General features: G+C 41.8%; 1 protein-coding gene across 1 annotated transcript in view; it reads right to left on the bottom strand.

The window, feature by feature from the left end:
* DAGLB (diacylglycerol lipase beta) overlaps positions 1-26,314 on the bottom strand; it is a gene marked incomplete in the record, with an annotated part of 1,624,905 nt that overhangs the window by 125,464 nt on the left and 1,473,127 nt on the right. The window contains 2 exon segments of the mRNA XM_044078626.1: positions 8,973-9,045; positions 9,126-9,194. Of these exon segments, the coding sequence (XP_043934561.1) occupies positions 8,973-9,045; positions 9,126-9,194 (142 nt within the window).

Consider the following 26,314-nt stretch of genomic DNA (forward strand, 5'->3'; position numbering starts at 1 on the left):
GTTGGCACTGAATCAATCTGCCAGGATATTGACAATATCCTTGGGATCAGTATTATTGCCATTCTGTTGTAGCTCAGAGCAGATCTGAGCATTGCCATTTAGATTCTTGGCATAGTTATAGAATGCCTTGTGGTTGTCTTTGAAATCTTTGGCAATTTTATTTTCGTAACTAGCTTTGGAGGATTTTATGAGGGATCTCAGCTTCTTACTGAGGCTTGTAAGGGAGTTTTTTGCATCCTGGGATTTTCCTCTTTTCTACAACAGTTTTTTTCCTTTTGTAGTAAAGTTTTTTTATGGCAGGGGACCACCACATTGGCTTCCTTTTTTTGGAGGAGAGCATCTTGGTTCTATTTGGGATGGCACAATTCATGCATGAGTGGATGTGCTCGTACAGTGCCTTAGTGTAGAACTCAGCAGTCGAACTTTCAGTTCCCGTCTGCATGGGTGTCATGAAGTTTGTAACGTCTGACTTGAGTATCATGAAGTTGGCTTGGAGAAGTTTTTTATGGAGGTTTCCTTACTGGGAGGTAGGGGTGGGATGTGGACGTTAAGGGTGATTAGCTTATGGCCTGACCTGACCAACGAGGGGGTGACCATAGGTGTGGAGCATCGATTTCCCATGTTGGTAATGACCAGGTCTAGGATATTGGAGACCCTGGTGGGACTATGGATTGGGTGATCCAGGGCATTGGAATTTATGAATTCCAAGAACCGTTGGGCAAAGGTGTTGGTGCACGAGTAGTTTTCCCAGTTAATGGAAGGGTAGTTGAAATCACCCAGTATTAGGGGGTTTGGTTGTATATTAATATTTTCCAATATGTTTAGAAAGGTGTAGTGAGAATCTTGGGGCATGGCGGGGGATCTGTAGCAAGCTACAATTTGGATTGTAGTCTTACCTAGTGTTAGTTGCACCTGGAGAATTTCAGACGCATTGTGTTGGGCAACTAACCTGATGGTGTGAATATCCTTGGTGAATATGGACACTCCTCCACCTTTAGTGTTTCAATCTTGGTTTGGTGGCCGAAAAGTGTGGTAAGAATTGTAGCCTGGTATTGCAGGGGTGCCCTCTGGAGCCTTGAACCAGGTCTCAGTTACTGCACAGATATCGTCGTTCTCCATTTTTAGGAGTGCCTCGAGAGAGAGTGCATTTTGAGGTTTAGACTTCTAGCATTACCTTCAGATTTTGCATGCTTGTACCGGTTACGGTGGTGGTTTTGGCCTTTGAACTTTGCCTAAAAAAGGCACTATAGGGGTGGCAAGAGCCTTAGCCAGTAACCTGAATCCCAGGGGCGACAGGTGCTGACCATCTCTGGCAAAGCATCGTGGTCTGTCGATCATGTCGTCCCAGGCAGACAGATACTGGATCCCCTTTGAATGACACCAGAAGCTTAGCCAGTTGTTGAAGTCAATCATTTTGTCCTTATATTGTGGTATCATTCTGGGTGAAGGCAGGATGCTACTCAGGGCTTGCGTCATACCTGCCTGGGCCACATGATCTGAGAGCTCTCCCATGTCTCTTTTCATGTAGTCCAGGGAGGTACATCTCAAGTCATTCACTCCAACATGGACAATGACAGAGTCATATTTGTACTTGTGGAGTGACTTGAGTGCATGAGTTATGTGGCGGATCCTGGCACCCGACAGGCAGCTCACTGTAATTTTCTCCTTGTTCAGCCTGGTGAGTGGGACATCAGTGTGCCTGACTATAGAGTCACCTACGACTAAAGTGTTAGGTACATTGTCTTGCCTTAGGGGCTGTTGCTGGGTGGCACACTGGTGTTGTGAGCTATGTGATTGGTGTTTGTTTCTGTTTCAGCTTCAGAGGTCCTTGCTGCTTGGGCATGTTACAGTTAAGGGCCTCCGCATATGTGGATTTAGTGTTGCTAAGTGTGGGTGTTGGTGGTGTGAGTTTAGAAGGGCTATGTGTTGCTTGAGGTGTAGTGCGGGTGTTAACCTTCTCCTCTTGACTGTCTAGCATAATCTTCACAGTGCATCATGGGATAGGGGGTTCACCTCGCCTCGAGCTACTGGAAGACCTCAAACTTTGCATGTGGCCGTACCGGAGCCAATGGATCGGCTCCTAACCCATCAGTCAAGAATGAACGGCAAGGTTGAACAACTTGACATTGAAGGTTTTATGTACAGTGGATATAAAAAAGTTTACACACACTGTTAAAATGCCAGGTTTTTGTGATATACAAAAATAAGACCACAATAAATCACTTCAAAACTTTTCCCACCTTTAATGCGACCTATAACCTGTACAATTCAATTGAAAAACAAACAAATCTGTTAGGGGTAAAAATATAAAAAAAAAAAAAACTTACAATAAGCTGGTTGCATAAGTGTGAACACCCTTAAACTAATACTGTGTTGAAGCACCTTTTGATTTAATTACAGCGTTCATTATTCTTCGGTACACATCTCCCATTAATTAAAGAGACTGATTAACCCCAAATAAAGTTCAGCTGTCCTAGTAGGATTTTCCTGACATGTACTCAGTTGCCTGCTACAGCAAAAGCTATGGTTCACAGAGAGCTTACAAAGCATCAAAGGGATCTCAGTGTTGAAAGGTATCAGTCAAGAGAAGGGTACAAAAAAGTGGAGAAAATATGGGACAACAGTGATGTTGCAAAGAACTGAATGTCCCTCCAAAATTGATGAAAAGACAAGATGAAAACTGGTCAGGGAGGCTGCCAAGAGACCTACAGTAACACTGAAGAAGCTGCAGGAATTTCTAGCAAGTACTGGTTATGTACTACATGTGACAATAATCTCCCTTAATCTCCTTATGTCTGGGCTATGGGGTAGGGTTGCAAGATGGAAGCCTTTTCTTACACAGAAAAACATCCAGGCCTGGCTAAAATTTGCAAAACAATAGATGAAGTCTCCAAAAAGCATGTGGGTAAATGTGTTATGGTCTGATGAGACCAAGGTTGAACTTTTTGGCCACAATTCCAAAAGGTATGTTTGGCGCAAAAACAACACTTCACATTACCAAAAGACACCATCCCCAAGGTGAAGCATGGTGGTGGCAGTATCATTCTTTGGGGTTGCTTTTCTTCAGCTGGAACTGTGGCTTTAGTTAAGGTGGAGGAAATTATGAATAGATCCAAATACCAGTCACTTTTGCCCCAAAGCTTCAGGCGTCTGCTAGAAAGATGAAGAGGAATTTCACCTTTCAACACGACAATGACCCCAGGCATACATCCAAATCAACAAAAGAATGGCTTCACCAGAAGAAAATTAAAGTTTTGGAATGGCCTAGACCTAAATCCAGTAGAAAATCTGTGGGGTAACCTGAAGAGGGCTGTGCACAAGAGATGCCCTCGCAATCTGACAGATTTGGAGCACTTTTGCAAAGAAGAGTGGGCAAATATTGCCAAGTCAAGATGTGCCGTGCTGGTAGACTCCTACCTAAGAAGACTGAATGTTGTAATTAAATCAAAAGGTGCTTCAACAAAGTATTAGTTTAAGGATGTGCACACTTATGCAACCAGCTTATTGTACATGTTTTATTTTTTTATATTTTTTCTCCTGACAGATTTGTTTTTCAATTGAATTGTACAGGTTATAGGTCACATTAAAGGTGGGAAAAGCTTTGAAATGATTTATTGTGTTCTCATTTTTTATATCACAAAGAACTGGCATTTTAACAGGGGTGTGTAAACTTTTTATATCCACTGTATAAAGAATTATGTAGTGGAATACTTGAATTTATATGGAAGAAGGAAGACAGAAGACAATTAAAAAAAACTGGAGACTGACAGCACTGAATAATAATGATTAAAAGATCTTTATGAAAATAATACAAAAGAGATTTGAAAGTAAAACAGCAAACACTATAGAAGCTAGCATATGTATTATAAAGGGGAAGGGCTGTCAAGAATTGTTAATGATAGTTACAGAAATTGTGGGTGATATATGAACAGAAAAGAAGTGAAAATCATGACATGAAACCTTAAGGCATTGACACAATTGGACTTGAAATCTTATTTGTAATAATGAAAGAATATAAGTGAGAAAGTTAGGAAATCATGTATGTCAGCGTATAGTATTAATAAAGTAAAAATACTTTTACATGGCTGGTTAAGCCAAGAGGTACATATGAAGAGTGATGTAAGACAAAGATGTCCAATGAGTTGTATACTCTTGGCTTAACCAGCCATGTAAAAGTATTATTATGTATGTCAGCGTATAGTAATTCTTCTTCTTCTTTCGGCTTTTCCCGGTTAGGGGTCGCCACAGCGGATCACTTGTCCGCTCATGATCGGCAGTGGAGTTTTACGGTATCGAGTTGCCAGCCCGGCACCCAACCTTCCACAGAAGGCACACACACGCACGCACTCACACCTAGGGCCAATTTAGAGTGTCCAATCCACCTACAGCATGTCTTTGGGATGTGGGAGGAAACCCACGCGACCACAGGGAGGACATGCAGACTCTGCACAGAAGGCACCCCAGCCAAGGATCAAACCAGAGAACTTCTTGCTGTGAGGCAGCAACGCTAACCACTGCACCACCGTGGCCGCCCATGTCAGCATATAGTAATAATAAAGTAAAAATACTTTTACATGGCTGGTTAAGCCAAGAGGTACATATGAAGAGCGATGTAAGACAAGGATGTCCAATGAGTTGTATACTCTCTGCATTAGTTATGAATGTGAGTCTGTGTGAAATAAATTACAAAATGAAGGAGTGGGGTATATAACAACCTGAAGGGTTAAGAATTCCAGTTCTGTTAATATATGCAGATATTATAATAATTGGAAAAAAAAACAAAATTTGGATAAAAAAAGTAATAATTTGCACACATCATTGTCTAGAGATGATACAGATGGCTTTAAGTAGAGAGAAAAGTAAAGGTTTAGGTGATACAGTACAGATTGGGGGTATATATATTCTACAATTAATACAACTTCTGTGTTAGATATAACATTTGGGAATAAGGATGCAAGTAGAATTCAATGGGAAAAACAACAGAAGAAATAAACATGTCATTCTGGAGAACATATAAATTGTCACTCAGAAAAAAGGCTTATTTGATAAATTCAGTACTGATGTGAAAATAGTATACTTAGCAAGTGTAGTTATGCTGCCAACAGTATTTGGAAAGGAATTATTGCAGATATTTTTTTTTTCATTTATATAGGTTTCTAGATTAAACCCAGTAAAAAGAAGAGTTTTGTATGTAAATAGGAAGGATGTTTAGGGTTAATTAACCCAGTGGTATACAATGTTTCATTAAATCTGTACAAAGTGATAATGTGGATAAATGAAAAATATGATAGATTAGTAGTAAGACTATACAAAAATATAAGTAAATTAAATTCTGGGGTATTGTAAAAGAGTAAAAGAGAATTTGTGTATAAATGAAGTAAAATGTTACCAAGAAAAAATATTTTTGTAGAAAACAAAAATTGATGATATAGAAAAAGATAGAAAAGTATGGTATAAGAATGCAATGATAAAACATTACTATATAAAACTACGGGAAATTCTAACAGAAGAAAAATTAAAACTATAAAAATAAGAAGCAAATGTCGCAATCAGAATGTAGAATGTCAAGATTTACTAGTAATAGATAAATTGCCAATAAAAGGAAATATAAAAAGAAAAGTGATAGTACATGTTAATACTATCAAGAAAAAGAATAGGAAAAACTATGTAAACTAGTTTTTGAAGATATAAAATAAATGCATAAAATAAACATGGATATGATCAAATATGGATATTATAAGAACAGAAGTAAAAAGTATGTTAAAAGAATAGGTAAAAAGTTATTTTATTATATATGGGTTATATGAAATGAAAAAAATTAATGAAATTATGTTTAATGGTAAATGGACTTTAGCAACAATATTAAATAAAATCAGAAGGTGGTTATGGAAAATGAGTGGGGGTCTAATAGGGATAAAAATTTAGAATGATTGAAAAGGATATTATGAATATGTGTAAACAGATTTGTATAGTTACATATTTCTTACATATCTAAATGTTTGTAAAGATATAAATATTTTGTAAACAAGTTACTTTTGTATATAAAGGACCCTTACTCTTTTTGATAGGTGGGATCATTTACATCCACCAACCAATTCACCATTCTACCACCAACTCAAGCATATGGGACCTCTGTTTAACATATCATCCAAGTGCTCCCCCCATGCTATATTGCAATGTCAGAAATCCAATCACCTGGAGTAGGGATCGAGCCCACAACATTCTGGTCTTGCAGTACCAAAGGCAAGTGTGCTACCTGTTGCACTACATACAGATAAAAACTATCCCACAAAATTTAAGATAGTCAAAAGAAAAATATCTCCTAATGGAGTTCCTGAATATTGTGATAAAGTATCACCATTAACAGAATCTTTAGACAAAGAACAAAGAAGTGACATCACATATAAATCTATCTCTTTACCAAATGAGGCACAATAAACTATTTAATTTCTTTTTACTCTCTTGAACTTTCTGAGGTACCTGCAAATTGTTCAGTCTGTTCCACCAATAGAAAGATGTCAAGCCAAATAAAGCATCAACAGAAATCCCCACTGTTTCACTGATATTTCTCATGCTATATTCTAAGAAAGGCTGCACTAAAGTAGAAGCAAAACAAGAGATAAATATGGTGAGCCTAGCTTGGTTAAGAACTGCTCAAGTATTAAGTTCATCTACTACTGACACTCCTGGAAGTAATATGATTACAAAGGATACCAACACAGGTACCAACAAAAACAATGCTAAGTCTTAACTTTGGGCAGTAACAAGGTCACAGAAGACAACTGTGGTACTTTTGTTAATGAGTGCGTACCCTTGTTTTTGGGATTTAGTTAAACACCAGCACACACTTCAAGATTTGCAACTGAAGGATTTGCCTTTTTCCATTTTTGCCAAATTTCACCGCCTTATTTTTTTTCTTCTTGTTTGTCATCCAGTCCTGAGTTCTTCATTGGGGTGGGAGATGGCATATTAAGGTGTTTACCTTACAAACACAAGGTGCAGGGTTTGATTCTCACATGGGGTAATTGGCTAGGCTTAAAATGGCCCACAAGGGCAATTAGCCTAGTACTAGTCTATGAACCTATTTCTGACAAACTAAAAGAATTAAAAAATAAATATTTTAAACAGTTACATGTTGTATTAATAACTGGGAATCACTAGCTATGACTACAGTTTAATGTTTTAATAAGGCTTGACTGAAAATATCAGAAGAAAAACAGCACGACTGATAAGGAAAAGCTGCTATCAGACAGAATTACTCCAGTACTGATGTAGGAAGTGAAGCACTGACAGTGACATAGTGACATGAAGAAATGAAGAGGGCAGTAGCACACCTAGGATGGGGCAAAGGGGGCAACCACCCTGGTTGCAAACTTTTTAGGGTGTGATTGGTCAATCCTGATAGCTCTTCAGTGCATAACAGCATTTAGAAATAAATGCTGGATTTGTCATTGTGGTCAAAACTGAGTGAATGCAGCAAGCAGTTTGATGTAGTTTAAAAGAAGAAAATAGCTTCTTTTTTATCAGATTTGGAGAAGTGTTTTCTCAGGGGGTGGCACCAGGCACAAAAAATATCTAGCTACACCTCTGGAAGAGGACACCCATCAACAAAAGCTTTACAGTCTTCCAAACCAACCTAGACTTCATAGACCACTGTAGTCCTTTATAGGGATATGGGCTCAGATTATGATAACTCTAACTGGGAAGGAACAGCATATAAAGTAAACCCAAATAATATGATTTACTGTTGTAATGACCCTCACCAGAAATTATTCTGAATGAGAACAGTTATCTGAAATATGCATACTTCTTAACCTGCAGACATTGAAAATAGGAACAAAGGCCCTTAAAAAGTGGATGCATGCAGCCAAAAATCTGGACACCTAATTAGCATATCAGCTGAATATCATGTAGCAGCTAAAACACTTTCTACTTCGAACATGGATGTGGGACATTACTCAGAAACGCATTCTAAAAATAGAGTGACAAAAATAATGGAAAAAATATAAGCATGTTTTCAGAGAGACAGTAAAATCTGTAGATTTGATGGACTGTATTGGAAAATTCTACCACACTAGGTCATTTATTTTTCCTTTTGAGAGGGTGACGTAAGATGTGTGCCCTCTTTCTTTAAATTATTGGTGCATCTAGTATGCTGGTCATGCAGTGTGGTGTTGTGTGTGCTAGACAGCTTTAAAAATCATGTATGATGGGGTAAATCAAGCCTGAAAACAGGAACATTGTGTAAATCAGGGCTAAAAATAGGAACTTTCATCCAAAATAGGGACAGCTGGAATATCATGAATATCTGCTGAAAATTGAGATTCAAAGTTGTTGTGTCTTTCGCCTTTTCCCGGTTAGGAGTCGCCACAGCGGAACTCCGGTCCACTAATGATTGGTAGTAGATTTTTACGTGCCGAGTTGCCGGCCCTGATGCACAACGTTCAATGAAGGTACGCCCATTCACGCATGTCTCCACACACAAGATGCTCTAGCTGAGAATCGAACAGGACAACGTCTTACTGTGAAGCGACAATGCTACCACAGCACCACCACCGCAGTCAAAATTGAGATTCAAAGTAAAAATACTAAAACTTAGTAGATAGCACTATGGAACTGCCCATCCCCATTTTTTTGTATTAGTATAAGGTGCATTACTGATTTTAAAACAGAAAGTTGTTGTAAGCCAATTTGAAATATAGTTTATAACTGTATTGTTTAGCAGTTAGTATTCTGCCACATACAATATCAAAAACCTTTGAGAAATAAGCAAAGGCTGCAATTCAGTAGCAGGCCTGCAGCAAAAGGTACTTTTACCAATATAACCATGATCCCAGGTTTGAGAAGAATATTAATTTCCATAATCTGCACCTGCCAAGTACCAGAGCGTTCAATATCAAACTATTAGCCATCATAAAATACTTTAAAACAGTTTAATAATCCCAAAAAAAATCTTTTTTTTTTTTTTTTACCTTTGGCTTAGTGCAGTTAGCTACTACTTGCACAGTCCTTCTTTTCAGCTCCTCCATATTAGGGATGCTTAACCTACAGAAAGGGATAGAAGGGAGGTTACTACATTGTTACTACTAATTGCACAAAGCATGGACATTTTGTGGCAAACTTACCTTGGGACCAGATCTTTCCCGACAATAATGGATATAGTGAAATCTTTTGAGTAATCTGCAAGTGGTTTACTGCAAAAAAATGACACCAGGTTAGAACTGTTAAAGAATACATATTTTGCACACACAGATGGTTAAAAACCTTCTTACTGTCCTTTTTTAGCCCAGGCAGACATTTCATTTACTTCATTTTAATAACTGAATAACTTGAGTAAGGAGGCTGGTTCAAGGATTCTTTTCTGCTATTATCCAGACCATAAGACAACAGAATAAATGGACATTAAGTACAAAGGTGGATACGTAAACATTTAGCAAATACATGTTAATGAATACTTATACATCAAGAACCATTCAATGTACTAAAAAAGCATTTCCTGAAGGCTGTAATTCTGGAGATGGCATAACAAAATTATGTTTCCCAAATTCTGGTAAAATCTGCACACTGGGCAATGGAGGGAAGTTTATCATGTGTTGCTGTCACCTTTAATGTAACACAACTTAATCCAAGATAGCATGACCTCCAAGTTAGCATGAAGTGTCAAGGGAATGTGGAGTGAGACTGCTCTTATGCCCTTAAGTTGCCACTTCACTGACAACTGCTGACCAAACACACTTCCTGCAAATCAATATAAACCTACAAAAATTTGACATGTACAATATTAACAAATAATATACATGCATGTACTTGCTTGACTTAACATGGAACTCTCAGCAGTCATAGCTAGATGTAGACGCATCATATCTGGAACTCAACAAGAAGAATCCTCTCAAATGTCAACTGATACGTTATAAAAGTAAAATCTTAAATCTTACCATAACAGTAGATGTCCTTTCCTTCACTGTTGTAGTATTTTTACCTATGGGATTACCTAGTGAGGGTAGCCCGACCTCCGGACAGTATACCAAAGCCTACTGCTGCTTTAAGGTATGTCAAACGTCACACGTATGCTCGTGTGGCATAGGGCATAAAGGTGATGTCTGGACGTACCATCCTCAGAACTAATTGTCCCAATAGGAATACCAGTCTAAGGAAATCCAGGAAGTAACCAGTACACCAAGAAAGGAAAGGGACTAGGGGGAAGGAGGGAGGGAGTGAATACTGCAACAGTGAAGGAAAGGACATCTACTGTTATGTTCAGATGTTAAAACTGTACTTGCCCTTCCATTTGTTGGTTGCAGTATTCATTACCTATGGAAGAGTGCCAAAGCTCAAGAAGAAACTTGGGAGGAGGAAGTAGTAGTACAGCCCTCTAAGAAGCCATGAAGAATGTCCCTAGCAAAACTAGCTCTAGCTCTGTAGATATCATCCAACTTAACTTGTACTGATTGGTAAAAGTAGGCACAGAAGTCCAGGTAGCTGCTTCAAGAACAGAATTAGTATCCAACCCCTTGAAAAAAGCACAAGCAGAAACCACAGCTCTAGTAGAATGAGCCTTTACAGAAGAAGGAAGGCTCTTTCCATGGAAAGTATAACAAAAAGCTTTTGAAATCCAAAAGATTCAAAAAATGCAACTAACAGTAGGTAAGACTGCAATACAAATTGTAGCTTGCTACATATCCCTCCTCCACCATGCCCCAAGATTCTCACTACACCTTTCTAAACATACTGGAAATATTAATATACAACCAAACACCCTAATACTAGGTGATTTCAACTACCTTGCCATTAACTGGGAAAACTACTCGTGTACCAACACCTTTGCCCAACGGTTCTTGGAATTCATAAATTCCAATGCCCTGGATCAACTAATCCATAGTTCCACCAGGGGCTCCAACATCCTAGACCTGGTCATTACTAACATGTGAAATTGATGCTCCACACCTAAGGTCACCCCCTCGTTGGTCAGGTCAGACCATAAGCTAATCACTCTTAACATCCACATCCCACCCCCACCCCCCAGTAAGGAAACCTCCATAGAATACTTCTCCAAAGCCGACTTCATGCTACTCAAGTCAGAAGTTACAAACTTCATGACACCCATGCAGATGGGAACTGAAAGTCTGACTGCTGAGTCCTACACTAAGGTACTGTACAAGCACATCCACTCATGCATGAAATGTGCCATCCCAAATAGAACCAAGATGTTCTCCTCCAAAAAAAGGAAGCCAATCTGGTGGTCTCCTGCCATAAACAAACTTTACAACAAAAGGAAGAAACTGTTGCAGAAAAGAGGAAAATCCCAGGATGCAAAAAACTCCCTTACCAGCCTCAGTAAGAAGCTGTGATCCCTCATAAAATCCTCCAAAGCTAGTTACGAAAATAAAATTGCCAAAGATTCCAAAGACAACCACAAGGCATTCTATAACTATGTCAAGAATCTAAATGGCAATGCTCAGATCTGCTCTGAGCTACAACAGAATGGCATTAAATATACTGATCCCAAGGATATTGCCAATATCCTGGCAGATCGAATCAGTGCCAACTTCACCCCCCCCCTCACCCCCTAAATGGCCTATCTCAATACCAAAAGATTGCCAAATTCCAGTAATAACGGCCACATAGGTAAAAGACGCTCTCTCCAAAGCTAGGAATACAGCATCCATGGGACCAGATGACATCCCGGGCTGTGTACTACATGAACTACAAAATGAACTGGCACCACCTCACCTAAGTGTCATGTTTAATCATACCCTCACCTCAGGCTTCATGCCCACTGAGTGGCGCACAGCTACAGTTATCCCACTCCACAAGGGAGGATCCAACTTGGATCCCGGGAACTACCGCCCCATCAGTCTGACGAGCCTAATCTGCAAGGCCATGGAACGTATTATCATGGAACTTATAAACAAAGACATTGGCAACCTCAAAACACTGGACCCCACCCAGTTTGGGTTCGTGATGGGCTGATCCTGTCTCCTGAACCTGACTGACTTCTTCAAATCAGTCTCCAGATCCGTGGACGAGGGTAAGACACTCCACACAGCCTATCTGGACCTTGCCAAGGCCTTTGACACCATCCCCTACTCTGGAATCAAAGATAAACTTACTAAGCTGGGCATTAATCCCTACGTCACTCGATGGGTTGCCAACTGGCTTACTGATAGAACCCACACTGTAAAAGTAGCTGACTCCAAATCCAGCTCCAGACAAGTGATAAGTGGAGTACCTCAGGGTTCAGTCCTGGGACCTCTCTTGTTTGGCATCTACTTCTTGCAAATGACTGCAAACTGGGAGTCATTACTGAATCCCCAAATGATGTTGATACTCTACAAAAGGGCCTTACAGAAACAGATGCTTAGTGCCAGAGTCATGGGCTCAAGCTCGACGAAAAGAAATGTACAGTGATCCCCTTTGGGAAAAAAACATGTACCCATGAATTACCACATAGGTGGCAGTACACTAAACACTGAAAGCGTGACAAGAGACTTAGGGACACATGTGGACAGTGGTCTCGCCTTCAATAACCACATCACCACAACAGTCACGAAATTCTTCTATCTGGCACACTTCATCACTAAGAGCTTTTCATCCAGAAAAAAGGAGGTCACTGTCCCACTGTAGTCATCCCTCATTAGACCAGTTATAGAATACAATGCCCCATTTGGTATGTACCTCTCAAGACATCTGCAACAACTGGAAAGGCCGCAGAAATACCTCACTAAAAGAATCACAGGCCTAAAGCAGATGTCCTATGCTGACTGCCTTAAAAAACTCCAGCTACACTCTGTCACTTATCGTCTACTCTGAGGTGATCTCTGCTTAACATACAAGGCCATGTCAAACCCAGAGCTGCTACACTTAAAGAAATCCCAATCCTTAGAGCCACAGGCTCCAGGGATCTAAACCTTGTCATCACAATAAACAAAACATGCTGGAGGGATAGGTTCCTGACTCAGAGGCTCCCCAGACTCTGGAACAGACTGCCCATACATGTCAAGCAGTGCACCTCTTTGGCTCTCTTCAAAAGGAATCTTGATGATTGCATGGGAGAAAAGAAATTCATCCTGGGGGATCATGTCAGTTGCCCTGCTAGACAGGGGTCCAGGGAGGTAAATAGTGTGGGAAGAAATAGCCAGGGAATTGTTATGGCTAGGCTTGTATAGACCCTAGGGCCGATAGTCTAGTACCAACCTATGAACCTATAAGAAATAGTTTGCTTGGATACAGCTAATCCTAAGGACCCAGGATGAAAAAAAAACAAACAACTGATCAGATTCTCTAACAGCCTTGGTCTTATCCAAATAAATTCTAAGTTTCCTATGCATGTCCAAAGTATGCAGCACCCTCTCACTGACAGACTGCAGAGAGGGGAAAAAAGTAGGCAGATTAATAGGCTGACCAAGTGACAACTCATTAACCACCTTCGGCATAAAAGAAGGATTAGTACACAAGGACACTCTGTCCTCATGAAATGCCAAAAAGGAGGACAAGTCACAAGGGCTTGCAACTCAGACACCTCTCTGACAGAAGTAAGCCGTAAGAAAAGAACAGTCTTCCAGGAACAATGTTGCAAGGAAGCTGAAGCAGCAGGCACAAAAGGTGCCTGAGTCAACTTCTCCAAACAAAATTAACATCTGAGAGAGGAAGAACAGGCTTCCTGGGAGGTCTAATATTAAGGATGCCTTTAAGAAATTGTTTCACCTCAACTCTAGCAGCAAAAGGGGGAGAAAAAGGCAGACAAGCAGAGATCACTGATGGGTGGGCCTTAATAGAATAATAGGCCAAACTAGCATTGAGGAACTCATACAAATAATAGAGAACCAAAGGAGCATCTACAGTAAGTGGGTCCAGGTTACAAGAGAGACACCAAAAATAAAACCTCTTCCATTTGGATAAGCAGGATTTCCTAGCTGTAGGTTTCCTGGCCTCCTGCAGGACTTGCAGCACTTCCTCAAAAAAGGTGTCTATGAGGAATCAAAATCCTATCTCCCACAGTATCAGCTGAAGCATTGACAGTTGGGGATGGATAAGAGATCCCTTGTCTTGTATGATTAGATCTACCCTGTGAGGTAACTTGTGATGACTGCTCCTGGCTAGATGCAGAAGAAGAGGGAACCAGTGCTGCCGCAGCCAAAAGGAATCACCAACCAGATTTTGGGTGCATCCTGTTGAATTGTGAACAGGACTTTTGAAATGACAGGAAGGGGAAGGAATGCATAAAGAAACATCCCCTTCCAATAAAAAGAGAGGGTGTTCACATTCCACACCAGAGAACCTGTGACTCTGGCACAAAACAGAGTGGTCTGTTCAGAGGGGAGGCAAAAAGATCCACTTGTGGAGTACCCCACTGATGGATAATGTCTAGAAACACATCCCTGTGAAGCATCCATTCGTTGGATTGATAGGACCTGCTCAGAGTGTCTGCCATAATGTTTTGACCTGAAGATATATATATATATATATATATATATATATATATACTGCCTGAAGAGTTACTTGATACTGGACTGCAAGATTGCATACCAGGAGTGCCAACCGGCAAAGAAGTAAGACCTTGTTCCTCCCTGTTTCTTTATATACCATATCATTGTGGTATTGTCTGTGAATTCCTTGAGAGACCCTAGAGAGAAAAGAGGATGAAAAGCCTGAATAGCCAGCAGAAGTGCTCTCATCTCTTTGACATAGATGTGCTCCTTCTGCAGGCGACCATACCCCCTATACCTTCAGGGAGCCAAAAGCTACTCCCCATCCCATATCAGAAGCATCTGTGAAAAGTTTCTGAGAGGGAAGAGGGGAATGAAAAGGGAGCCCTGGATTTAGAGACAACTGTTGGATCCACCAGTGAAGTTCCTTCTTGAGACAAGGAAGAAGAGGAACTACAAAGTCTACAGGAAGTGCATGTTAAAGCCAAACTGACTTCAGAAGCCACTGAAACTTTCTCATGTGGAATTTGGTCAGAAGGAGCATAAGAATGGTGGATGCCATGAAACCTAGATCTCTCAGAAACTCCCTGGTTGTAATGGAGGCCAGAGGAAAAAAGAGTTTGAAAGAAGGAGATGAGAGTTCAGGCCTTCGGAGAAGACAGGGATGGCAGCAAAGGCACCATCTGAATCCTGCAACCCAGAAAGACATCATCCTGAGAAAGAGTTAGAGAAGACGTCTTGAAGTTTATTGTTAACCCCAGGCTCTAAAGAGGGGAAATGGCAAAATGAAGACTTTGCAACAGGATCTCTGGAGAGGATGCCTGAATCAGCAGGTCGTCCAAGTATGGAAATATTTATATCCCCTGAAGCCTGCAAAAAGCAATCACAGGAGTGGGGCATTTGGTGAATACCCTTGGGGCAGTAGAAAGGTCAAAGGGCAAAGGACAGAACTAAAAATACCAGAAAACAACAGAGGAATGTAAAAATGTCCTGAAATGGGGATGGATCAGAATATGGAGATAAGCATCCTTGAGAGCCAGAGACACCATATAGGCCTGGGGTAGCAAAAGAGGAAAAAAGAGTCTGAAGGGACAACATTCAAAAGGAGGGCACCTTCAGAAAAGTATATAGATGAAAGAGGTCTAGAATTGGTCTCCAAGTGCCCTCTTTTCTGGGCACTAGAAACATGCTGAAGTAAAACTCTTCCCACTTTGAGACACAGGTACCTCCTGAATAGTACCCAGAGTCAAAAGGTCTCAAAGAACCTCTGTGGAAAAAAGGAAGTTGTTCCCAAGGAATGCCCATAAAAGGGCGCTGGATTTCCACACCATGAAGTACTCCTGGGGAACAATGGACAGAAAGCAAAAATCCTGAGAAATCTGAAGCCAAACAGGAAGAAAAAGAAAAAGGAGAAGAGAAAGAGGAATGAGGTTGGAAGAGATGGATAGTCAGAGAGCACCTGGTTTATCAGGAAAGGAAGAATTCTGAGACCCTGATGTCTGAGTAACCTTAGTGGGAGGACCTTGCTTGCCACTCTTTTTGCCCTTAGTACGAGGGTGAGATTGTCTGCAAACAAAGACTGGCTTATTAGGGTAGTTTTTCTGAAATTTAGGTACGACAGAGACAAACATGTTTGAGTTCTTGTAAGGCCTTTCCCTTATCTTGAAGAGACTTAAAGAAACCAGCAGCTGCTTCCCCAAGTATTTATTATCAAAAGTAGCATACATCAACTTTGCTTTGGTATCATCAGGTAAAGACTGAAGCCTAAGCCAAGAATAACTCCTCATCACTGAACCAAAAGCAGCAGTCCTAGAATAGGCTTCTGCAACATCATAACTACACTTGCTAGAATGACAAAGCACTTGAGAGGAAGCCCCTAGCAAGAAAAGAGCAGAAATTTTACCCTCAGAGTCAAGGAGATCAGAAATAAGCTGACAAGCCTGAGAAAGGTGAGCCAACACATACCAGGAAATATGGGTCTGATAATTAATAGCCCTAAGGACCAGGATAGCTGAGGTGTAAACCTTCATACCTAGCTTTTCTATGGTTCTACTGTCTTTATCAGAAAGCAGTAGCTTAGGCAAAGGAAGCAATTGAGAGGGCCTGTCAGAGGCTACAGACACCAAAGAGGGGTCAGCATCCAGATATTTATACAAAAAGTTACAATCTCATCCACCCTATAAAACCTATCAGACTTCTTTGGAGCAGGGAGCAGAGAATCAGAAGCTTTAGAAGCACTGGAAAAAGCATCTAATAAAGCAGCCAAATAAGGAGGAATAACAGAAGGTTTCAGAGACTCCATCTGCAGCAACTCATAGTACCTCTTATGGATATCAGAGACATGACCACAATCCCATTTAAAAAATTCCATCAACCTAGACACTGTGTCCTCAAAGGAAATTTCTTCAAAGGGAATATCAGGACTATTAGATTCCTCTCCCTCTGACCCATAGTGGAAAGGAGAAAAAATATGGTAAGAGTAAGCAAGGGATTCCTCATCAGAATCATGTTTCCTAAGCCTTTTAAAGGGAATACAGGACCAAGGGCAGCTGGAACAGAAACCCCCTGAGGAGGTTTTAATGCCATTAAACCATTAAGCAACCCTGAGTAAAAGCCTGCCACTCACTCTGTGGATCCCTAGGAGATGGAGAAACATGTTTAGTTTTTTGTTTCTTCTTTAAATGAACATCTGCCCTATAAAACTTAGAAGGTTATGACCCAGGATGGCACTCAATAACCATAGTAGGAACTTCTTCCCTAACTAAAATCTGTGGAACACCCCTGGGCTCCTCAGAAATAATCAACCGTGGTTCCCCATGAATGTCCGAAACATGCACCTGCAAAGCCTCATTGGACATGTTGCAAGCCAGATCCTCACTGGCCTCCAACCCAGTCATGACAGAGAGCAATCTGACAACAAAGCCGGGCGAGCCTCTGGGTTCTCACTGACCTCAGAAGAAATGCCCGATGGAGGCTGGACAGTGGAAAATTCCAGTCTTAGCTTTTTAACCTTCTTCTTCCCTAATGGCTGACCTTCAGGGCAGGAAGATCCCTCCATTGTATCCCTAGCGAGAAGCTTAAGGTGCTGGTGCTCAAGATACAAGGAAAGGGAAGAAATTTTACTATGTAGGGTCTTGAGTACAGAAGCCTGTCAAATAGAACAGGCTATATGGTCGTGAGGGGCTCCTAGACAAAATAAAAACTTATCGTGGTGGTCTTTATGGAGAATCTATCTCCCATACTGGCCTATACCCTTCCTGGATGCCATTAACCCCCCAGAAGCAACAAGAAAACCAAGTACAAACAAAACCTCAACAGGGTACTTATCTGTAACAGCTCAGACTGCAGCAAACAAGATGTAGGCATTCAACCAGAGAATGAAAATGCGTTTGAACTGGTGGTAAAGGATATAGGCGTTCAGACTGATGATCAAAAGATGTGTTTGGACTGGTGGCAAAGCAGTTTAGAAGATGGTATGCCCGGATGTCACCTTTATGCCCTACACTATGCAAAAAGCATACGTGCGATGTTCGGTGTACCTTAAAGCAATGGTAGGCTTTGATATACTGGCCGGACGTCGGGCTACCGACTGTAGGGAATCTCACAGGTAAAGAATACTGCAACCAGTGAATGGATGGACATCAAATATGATACAACATCAGGGATATCCTGGGCGAGTCGGCAATTTATCTGTATCCCACTCAGTACTGCTACTCTGGTAGAAGGAGCCAGGGAGGAGCCAAAAGGCAAAAAAATCAAAAGCGTGATTACAATGATACCAAAGAGAACACATAGCCTTGGCCAGACAATAACACTTGGTGCAGGTGTGATCTGATTACCAAGTGGCAAAAACATGGATGTGATAAACAGAGACATGTTTGAAACAATCAGTGAAAGGGGCACTAACCACAGATTTTTCAAACATGCAGTGAACCACCTGAACATGCAATTTAATGCAACCAGCTTATGCAATTTAATGCAACTGGCAAGCCAGTTGCAAATAGTTTGCTTGGTGATTAGCAGCACTTTCCTCACTAGAGTAAAGGAGACAAACAGCTGTTCGATCTTCCTATCTCAAGAACCTACTTCAGGTAAAACTACAGCTGCTCTCTCTCTCTCTCTCTCTCACTACCCCAGTTATACCTCCAGTGAAGAAAACTGGCATGGTCTGGTTCAGATGCAATTGTGAAACCACTTTGAAGAGGAAATATGAGTTGGTCCAGAGGTACATCAATCCTTGTGAAAGAGATATGGTTTCCTATAGATGAAGACCTGAAGCTCCAAGGTCATACAAATGGAGGTAATAATCACCGGGAAGGGCATTTTCCAAGTCACAAAAATGAGTACGAGAGAACTATATGGTTCAAACAATTGATATACAAGCTTATCAGGAAGTTCAAATCACGTGAGATAAGAGGTTCCTCAAAGGAGGGTAGACATATAAAACCCCATGTGAAAGTGGTTGAACAGTTAATACTGGGCTATATCCTTCACATCTATAAAGTTGTAATGGGCAAAATAATTGGCAACATGCACCCTGACAACAATGGAGAAGCATATCATAATGTTGCCTAGCATGAGTTAACATCACTTGTAAACTGGCCTTCTGCTATGCTATCAAGTACCACTCAACACAAATGGGGAATCTTTCCCATATAGATCAGTATGTCTCAATCATTTCTTAAATGCTTCTGAGGCCCATGACTGGGCAAAATCCTTCCATCCCTTTAAAAAAAGGGAAAAGGTAGAAGATGACCTCTTAGTCTTTTGTTAAAAGCAGGACAGCCTCTACATCCCCTCTGAGATGTGGAGTTGCTTTGGCCTGCTCCAGGAGATCTTAATGTAACCATTTCTGGTGGAACCTAACAGCTCAAATAAACAATCATGTGTGAACACATCTAGAATCCATTGATCTTTAATAATGTCTCTGCTACCCAGGGTAAGAAGCACACTCCCTCATGGCTGACCACAGACTGTAGTCTGGACTGAAACTGGTGGGCTTGGAGAGTTGCACTCTTTTGTGACATGGATGGCACCAGATGGGCAAGGACACTGTGATGCCCAAGTACCTTTCTCAGTCCACAAAGATGTTACTTCTCCATGGGGGTTTTAAGGTTGGCTAAATCTAGAAGAACATACAGTGTAGGGGCTAAGGGGAATCAAAGTAGTCCCCCATAGTGGAAAAGGCCTAATTCCTTTTCCACATGCCATGTTTCAGATTGTATAAAGACTGGGCAACAACAAACAAACAAAAAAAAATTGCTCATGAAAGGAGCATCATCCATGATAGATTCCCCGAGTTCCTTCTTAAAAGAAAAAAATGCCTCAGCCAGCTACCCTGTGCACAGACATGCCTGACCCTACAGACCCAGTCATAGCAGCTTCATTAAGTATACAACATGCCATGTGGAAGATCACTCTGGATACTGCAGACAGTGTCATGATAAACTCCTCCTTGAGCACATACAATGGAAGGGAAGAAAATTTTCCAGTGCCTAATGCACTAAGGAGGACTGGAATCCTGAGATGTAAAACAAACAGCTGAATGATATAGGTTCATAGGTTCATACTAGGCTATCTGCCCAAGGGCATTTATAAGCCTAGCCCATAGTTATGTGGCTTTCGCCACCCCTTTAGTTTGAATAAAAACTATGCCTATCATTTTGCTGTGCCTCTGTCAAGCAGTGACACTGAAGTAATCCCTGGGGTATATCTGCAATCTCCCATCCATTGGTCAAGATTCCTCTTGAACAAGGCCAGCGAGGTGCTCTGCCTCACATGTACCGGGATTTTGTTCCACAGCACAGGGAGTCTCTGGGTGATGAATCTGTCCCTCCAGCACGTTCTATTTATAACCGTGTCAAGGTTTAAGTCTCCCACCCTTGTGGTTCTGAGGGATCTAGATTTTTTGAGGTGAAGCATATTCATCAAATCTGGGTTTGACATGGCCTTATATGTCAGGCACAGGTCACCTCTGAGCAAGCGTTATGAGACTGAATAGAGCTGGAGTTCTTTCAGTCGGGCAGCATAAGACATATTTTTGAGACCCTTTATCCTTTTGGTGAGGAACTTTTGGGGCCTTTCAAGCTGCAGCAGGTGTCTGGTCAGATACATTCGAACGGGCATTGTACTCAATCATAGGTCTAATGAGTGATGAGTACAGGGGACGATGACCTCCCTTGATCTAGATGTGAATCCCTTCATGATCAGGTGGGCGATATAGAAGGTTTTCCTAACTACTTTAGCAACATGAGTGTCAAGCGAAGGCTACTGTCAACCTGGGTCCCCAGATCCCTGATGACTTTTCTGTGCTCAGAGGATTGCCACCTATATGGTAGCTAGGGGTAACCTTGTTTTTCCCGAAGGGTATGACTATGCATTTTTGGCGTTTAACTTCAGGCCATGGCTCTGGCACCAGTTATCCGTTTCTGTGAGGCCCTTCTGGAGGATATCTGTGTCAGATGTGTTTTCGACTATGGCCCAGTTTGCAGTCATCTGCAAACTTTGTCAGCCATAACCCTCCTGTGTTTGCTTGTACTTCAGAAAAGTAGATGCCGAACAAGAGTGGACCCAGGACTGAGCCCTGTGGGACACCACTTGTGACAGGCTTTGAGTCTGACATGGCTCCAGCAACTCTGACCCTGTGGGTTCTGTCACTTAGCCAGTTTGCAACCCATCTTGTGATGTATGGGTTTACATTCAAGCTGATGAGTTTTTCGATGATACCTGAGTGGGGTATTGTGTCGAAGGCCTTTGCCAGGTTGAGGTAGGCTGTATGGACTGCCTTTCCCTCATCAATGGCCTTGGTGACTGTCTCGAAAAAGTCAACCAAGTTTAAGAGGAAGGATCTGCCTTTGACAAAGCCAAACTGGGTTGGATCCAAAGTCTGCAAGTTCCCTATGTCTTTATTTATGAGTTCCATTATGATCCTCTCCATGGCTTTGCAGATAAGGCTTGTCAAGCTAATGGGGCGGTAATTTCCAGGGTCTGTGGAGGCACCGCCCTTATGAAGTGGGACCACAGTCGCCGTGCGCCACTCCTTGGGTACGTATCCTGAGGTGAGGCTAAGATTAAACAGCTGTCCTAACTGTGGGTTTAATTCCTCGTTGAGTTCGTGAAGCACACAGCTGGGGACACCATCCGGTCCCATGGATGCTGTGTTTTTTGCCTTAGTGAGGGCAGTTCTCACCTGGGCGTTGGAGATGTTTGGGGGGGCTACAATCCTCTGGAATAGATATCTCTCCTTTTGGGGGGGAGAAGTTTGCACTGAACCTGTCAGCCAGTATGTTGGCAATGTGTGTAGGTTCAGTAATTTTCAAATCATTTTGAACTAATTCTGAGCATATCTGGGAGTTTCCTCCTAGGTTTCTAACATAGCTAAAGAAGGCCTTATGATTGTCTTTAGAGTCCTTGGCGATTTTTCTCTCAAAATTTGCCTTGGATGATTTTATGAGAGCTCTTAGTTTTTACTTATAATGATCAAAGGTGTCTTACCTTTCAAGGATTTTGCTCTATCTTGTAGTAGCTTCCTCCTTTTGTTGTAGAGCTTGTTTATGGCTGGGGTCCACCAGACTGGATGCTTGCCTTTGGTACAGAGAGTCTTAGTTTTGTTTGGGATTGCCTGATCCATGCAGTCCTGTAGGTGCTGGTAGAAGGCATTTGTAAATGATTCAGCGGTTTGAGTAATGTTTACCACTGGCTCAGGGGCCTTCAAGGAGACCACACTAGTTTTTAGAAGTGTGAAATCGGCTTTTGAGAAGTTTTTCAATGTGGTCTTTTTTGTTTCAGGTGGGGGTGGGATGAGGACCTCCAGCGAGATTCGTTTATGATCTGATCTCACCAGTGAGGGGTATACTTCCGGTGTTGAACATTTTGATCCCATGTTCGTGATGATGAGATCAAGTATGTTTTCTCCTCTTGTGGGGATGGTGACTAGTTGTTCCATGGCATTTGAGTTTATGAACTCCAGGAATCTTTGGGTTAGAGTGTTCGGGCTTGAGTAGTGTTCCCAGTCTATATTAGGGTAGTTGAAGTCACCTAGTATGATGGTGTTTGGAGATACATTTATCCCTCCAATGTTTTCAGGAAGGCCATGTGAGGTTCCTGAGTTTGAGAGGGTGGCCTGTAACATGCTACAAATTGCAGAGCAGTCTTGCCTATGGTTAATTGCACCTGGATGGTCTCCGATGCATCGTGCGTTGCCACCAACCTTGAGGTGTGGGTGTCCTTTATGAATATGGACACCCCCCCTCCTTTCTTGGTGTTTTCCGGATTTTGGGGCCGGAACGCATGATATGAGGTGAAACCTGTTAGTGCTGGGGTGCTCTCAGGAGCCTTGAACCAGGTTTCTGTCACAGCACAGACATCGATGTTCTCCATATTGAGAAGGGCCTCGAGTGCGTGCATCTTGAGATTGAGACTTCTGGCATTGAGCAGCATTACCCTTAGTTTTTCCTTTTTGGTGTTCTAGGGTGGTAGGTTTAGAATTTGAGCCTTGCCTAAAAAGGCACTATGGGGTGGCAAGAGCCTTTGCCAATATCCGGAAGCCCAGGGTGACAGGTGCAAGCCGTCCCTTGCGAAGCAGCGTGGCTTGTCCAGCATGTCATCCCAGGCAGACAGACATTGGATCCCCTTTGAATGACACCAGAATTTAAGCCAATTATTAAAGCTGATCATCTTATCACTGTATTGTGGCATCATTCTAGGTGAAGGTAGGATACTGCTCAAGGTCAGGGTCATACCTGCCTGGGCTACATAATCAGAGAGCTCCTCGATGTCCCTTTTCATGTAGTCCAAGGAGGTACGTCTCAGGTCGTTGACACCAGCGTGGACAATGACTGAGTCGTACTTGTACCTGCTGTTGAGAGACCTGAGTGCTTGCGTTATGTGGCGGATTCTAGCGCCCGACAGGCAGCTTACTGTGACCTTCTCCTTACTCAGTCTGGTGAGCGGGGCGTCAGTGTGTCTGACTATGGAATCACCAATGACAAGTGTGTCTGGCATTTTGTTTGGCCTTAAGGGCTGTGACCGTTTGACACTCTGACTGTGTGGTCTATGTGTTGCATGTGTTGGGTCGTGAGGTGGTAGTTGTTTGGGTGTCTGCTTTGGTGGCCTCTGCTGTTTTGGTAAATTTTTGATCAGAGCCTCCAGTATGTCTTTGTGTGAGTATGTGTATGATTTGAAGTTGTGATGGTACCATGTGTGACTGGGTATGTATTGTGTGTGGTTACCTTCTCCTCCTGTCTGGTCTTGCCAGTCCTATGTTGAGAGAGCTCAGCCTCCAGTTTGGCCGTATAGTTGCATCTCTCGCATGTATTTGTGTTTTGTGGGAGAAGGAGAGGATTGTCTGTGTACATGAGGCAATTGTAACATTGCCTCAATATTCCCAGGTTCACCAGTTGAGCTGGAGAGGACACTAGCAACTGATCCCTCGACATACTAGAAGTAGTAGATAAAGAGACTTTCAAAGGACTCCAGGGGAAGTGGGTTTTAGGCTGGTGGGGTACTATCTATAATAAGAGTGCTTTATCAAGGTGCAAGTACTGTAGGAGTAAGTGCTAGGCTTTACAGATAGAGAATAGTCTACTTGGGAATCAAGTAGAGATGAACTTTTCAGTTATAGGATATGCTGGTTAGATCAGCAGTACAGCTCGAGGAAGGTAGTTCTAAGGGAAAATTTGAAGAGTGGAATTTAGATGGCCCGAATAGTTTAACCGCCGCTGCTCTTGTGTGCAACAGTGGCAACATATACGCCTAACTTCTGCCAAACCTGCCCAAGGCTTTTTATTACTTGTCTGGCAATAAGGTATTGACATTCAGTGGTCCCTGTGTCCTGTGCAGGATTGAAGAGATGACAAAGAAGCCAGCCTGAGTATGCCTATTCAAGGTTCTGTCTCATTCAGCTTGTCACTTTAGAGAACGCATCTGCTTTCTTAGGTGGCACAGCAGCATAGCCCAGGTGCTTCCATGTGCATATATGACATTCTTGATGACTGGCTCTATAAGGGAATGACCCATGACTTATCCTCCTCCTATAAATGATACTTATTAAATCACTTTGGGGGGGGGGGGATAAAGGCCATTGGCCAATCCATAAAGGACTTCATTTTATTTGATTTCTGGGATAGTACACTGATAAAAATAGACCAGTTGCAAATTCAGCCTGGGTGAAGAAATTCACTAAAAATAAAAAAAGAACTGATTCTTAAACACTGTGCAATCACAGAAGGTACAAAGTCCAGCAGTCAACTGAGACAATAAGCAAATATTATAGACAATGGAGAAAAATGTGGATTAATTTTAGTAGTAAGTATGGAAGGTAAGCAGTAGGTTAAAAAAGAGAGTAGACACAAAAGTGATGTTGGTTAAGGAGGAGGTTAGGTGATGCGTCCAGTGGATAAGGACTTGTAGTCAAATTTGTGATAGCGGTGTCTTTTGAGTTGTGCTTTGAAAGTGGAGAAAGAGATTATTCCTTTTAGGTTAGGGGGAAGGAGTGTCATAGTCAGGGTGCAAGAATGCAGAAGGAGTGGTCAAGTACAGTGTGGTTTGAATTGGGAGGTCTGCAGTGAGGGAGTCAACTGGGAGAAGTTGCAGAAACTGTAGGGATGGGTTTATTATGGGGTCTGGCAACCAGAGGCAGGAAGGCACCTAGTTGTAGTTTGAAAAGAAGAGACTCTAGGAGCAGCCTAACTCTGCAGATGACTGGGAGCTATCTGGCTTTGGAAAGGGTGGCACAGTGGTTTTCCAGAGGGGAGGAGTTGGAAATAATTTGGCAGATTTTGTTTCCCATGGACTGTACAATAGATATTTTTTTCCAAAGGCCATGGCTACGATGGAGGAGCTTGTATTCAAGTTGAACATTTGCCTCAATGTTTCTCCAAAGGAGGGGGTCGTCCTAAGGTACAGAGACATTTGGTTGGAATAAATCACTATCCTTATCTCAGAGATGATATACAGTTCTTCACTTGCCACACAGAAAGGTGACCAGAGGGAGTCCCTACAGTTCACCAGCTTGTGCATGGCCTGTGCATGTGTGCATCTGCGAGTAAGCATGTGAAAAGTAGGCACCATGTGTTAGGCATTATAGATCCGTTCTCATGGGCACCTGAGGGTGGCCTAATGGTTAAGGTGTTTGCCTTACAAACAGTGAGGGGCACGAGAAGAATGTACCCTAACCATTGATGACGTTAGGCTATGTTCCCTAAGGGTGCTATATTTTACCAATGTGAACTGAACCATGAGCTTTCGCATGAGAAAACATATGGTATCCTCCAGTACCTGGGATACCAAAACCTGCTGGGCCAAAATGGAGGCCTCAGAAGCAGAGTCCACATCTCCAAGTATGACAAATGATCAGTGGTTGGTGTTGTCTCCTAGAGCTGATAAGTAAAAGTTCACAAAAGTTCTAGGCATATTGTTTTAATAAGCAAACCTGAAAATAAACACTTCAGAGGTGCAGTGATGCAAATGCCACTTGGACAAAAGCTCCGTGGTTTACAGTGTTTTCTCATTATAGGCTAAGTCCTATAGACTAACACTGGAAGTCTGACTTGTTAACTAAGTGCGTACATACTGGGAGAGAACTGCACAGCTAATGCCTACTGAATAATTAATATCGTCACTTACTATAGAGATAGTGACTGTTTAGTGTCACATAAGTGTTCTGAAAAACTTTAGAAATGCTTGAAATTTGTTAAGTGTTCTTTGTTACTTTCTTCCCTTATAATATAAATACATGTGTTGCTTTATGGTGAAGCATGTGAAATAAATAATTTATGACATACAGCTTCTCAAATGTCATTTATTCTACACTTGTTGAAGTGATGCCAATATGGGGCTATGTATTTCATTATACATCTCTTAGGCAATAACTACTGCTACATTTTATC

The sequence above is a fragment of the Protopterus annectens genome, chromosome 1.part1 (genome assembly GCF_019279795.1).
Source record: "Protopterus annectens isolate FY-2018-M chromosome 1.part1, PAN1.0, whole genome shotgun sequence".
NCBI classification, from domain to species: domain Eukaryota; kingdom Metazoa; phylum Chordata; order Ceratodontiformes; family Protopteridae; genus Protopterus; species Protopterus annectens.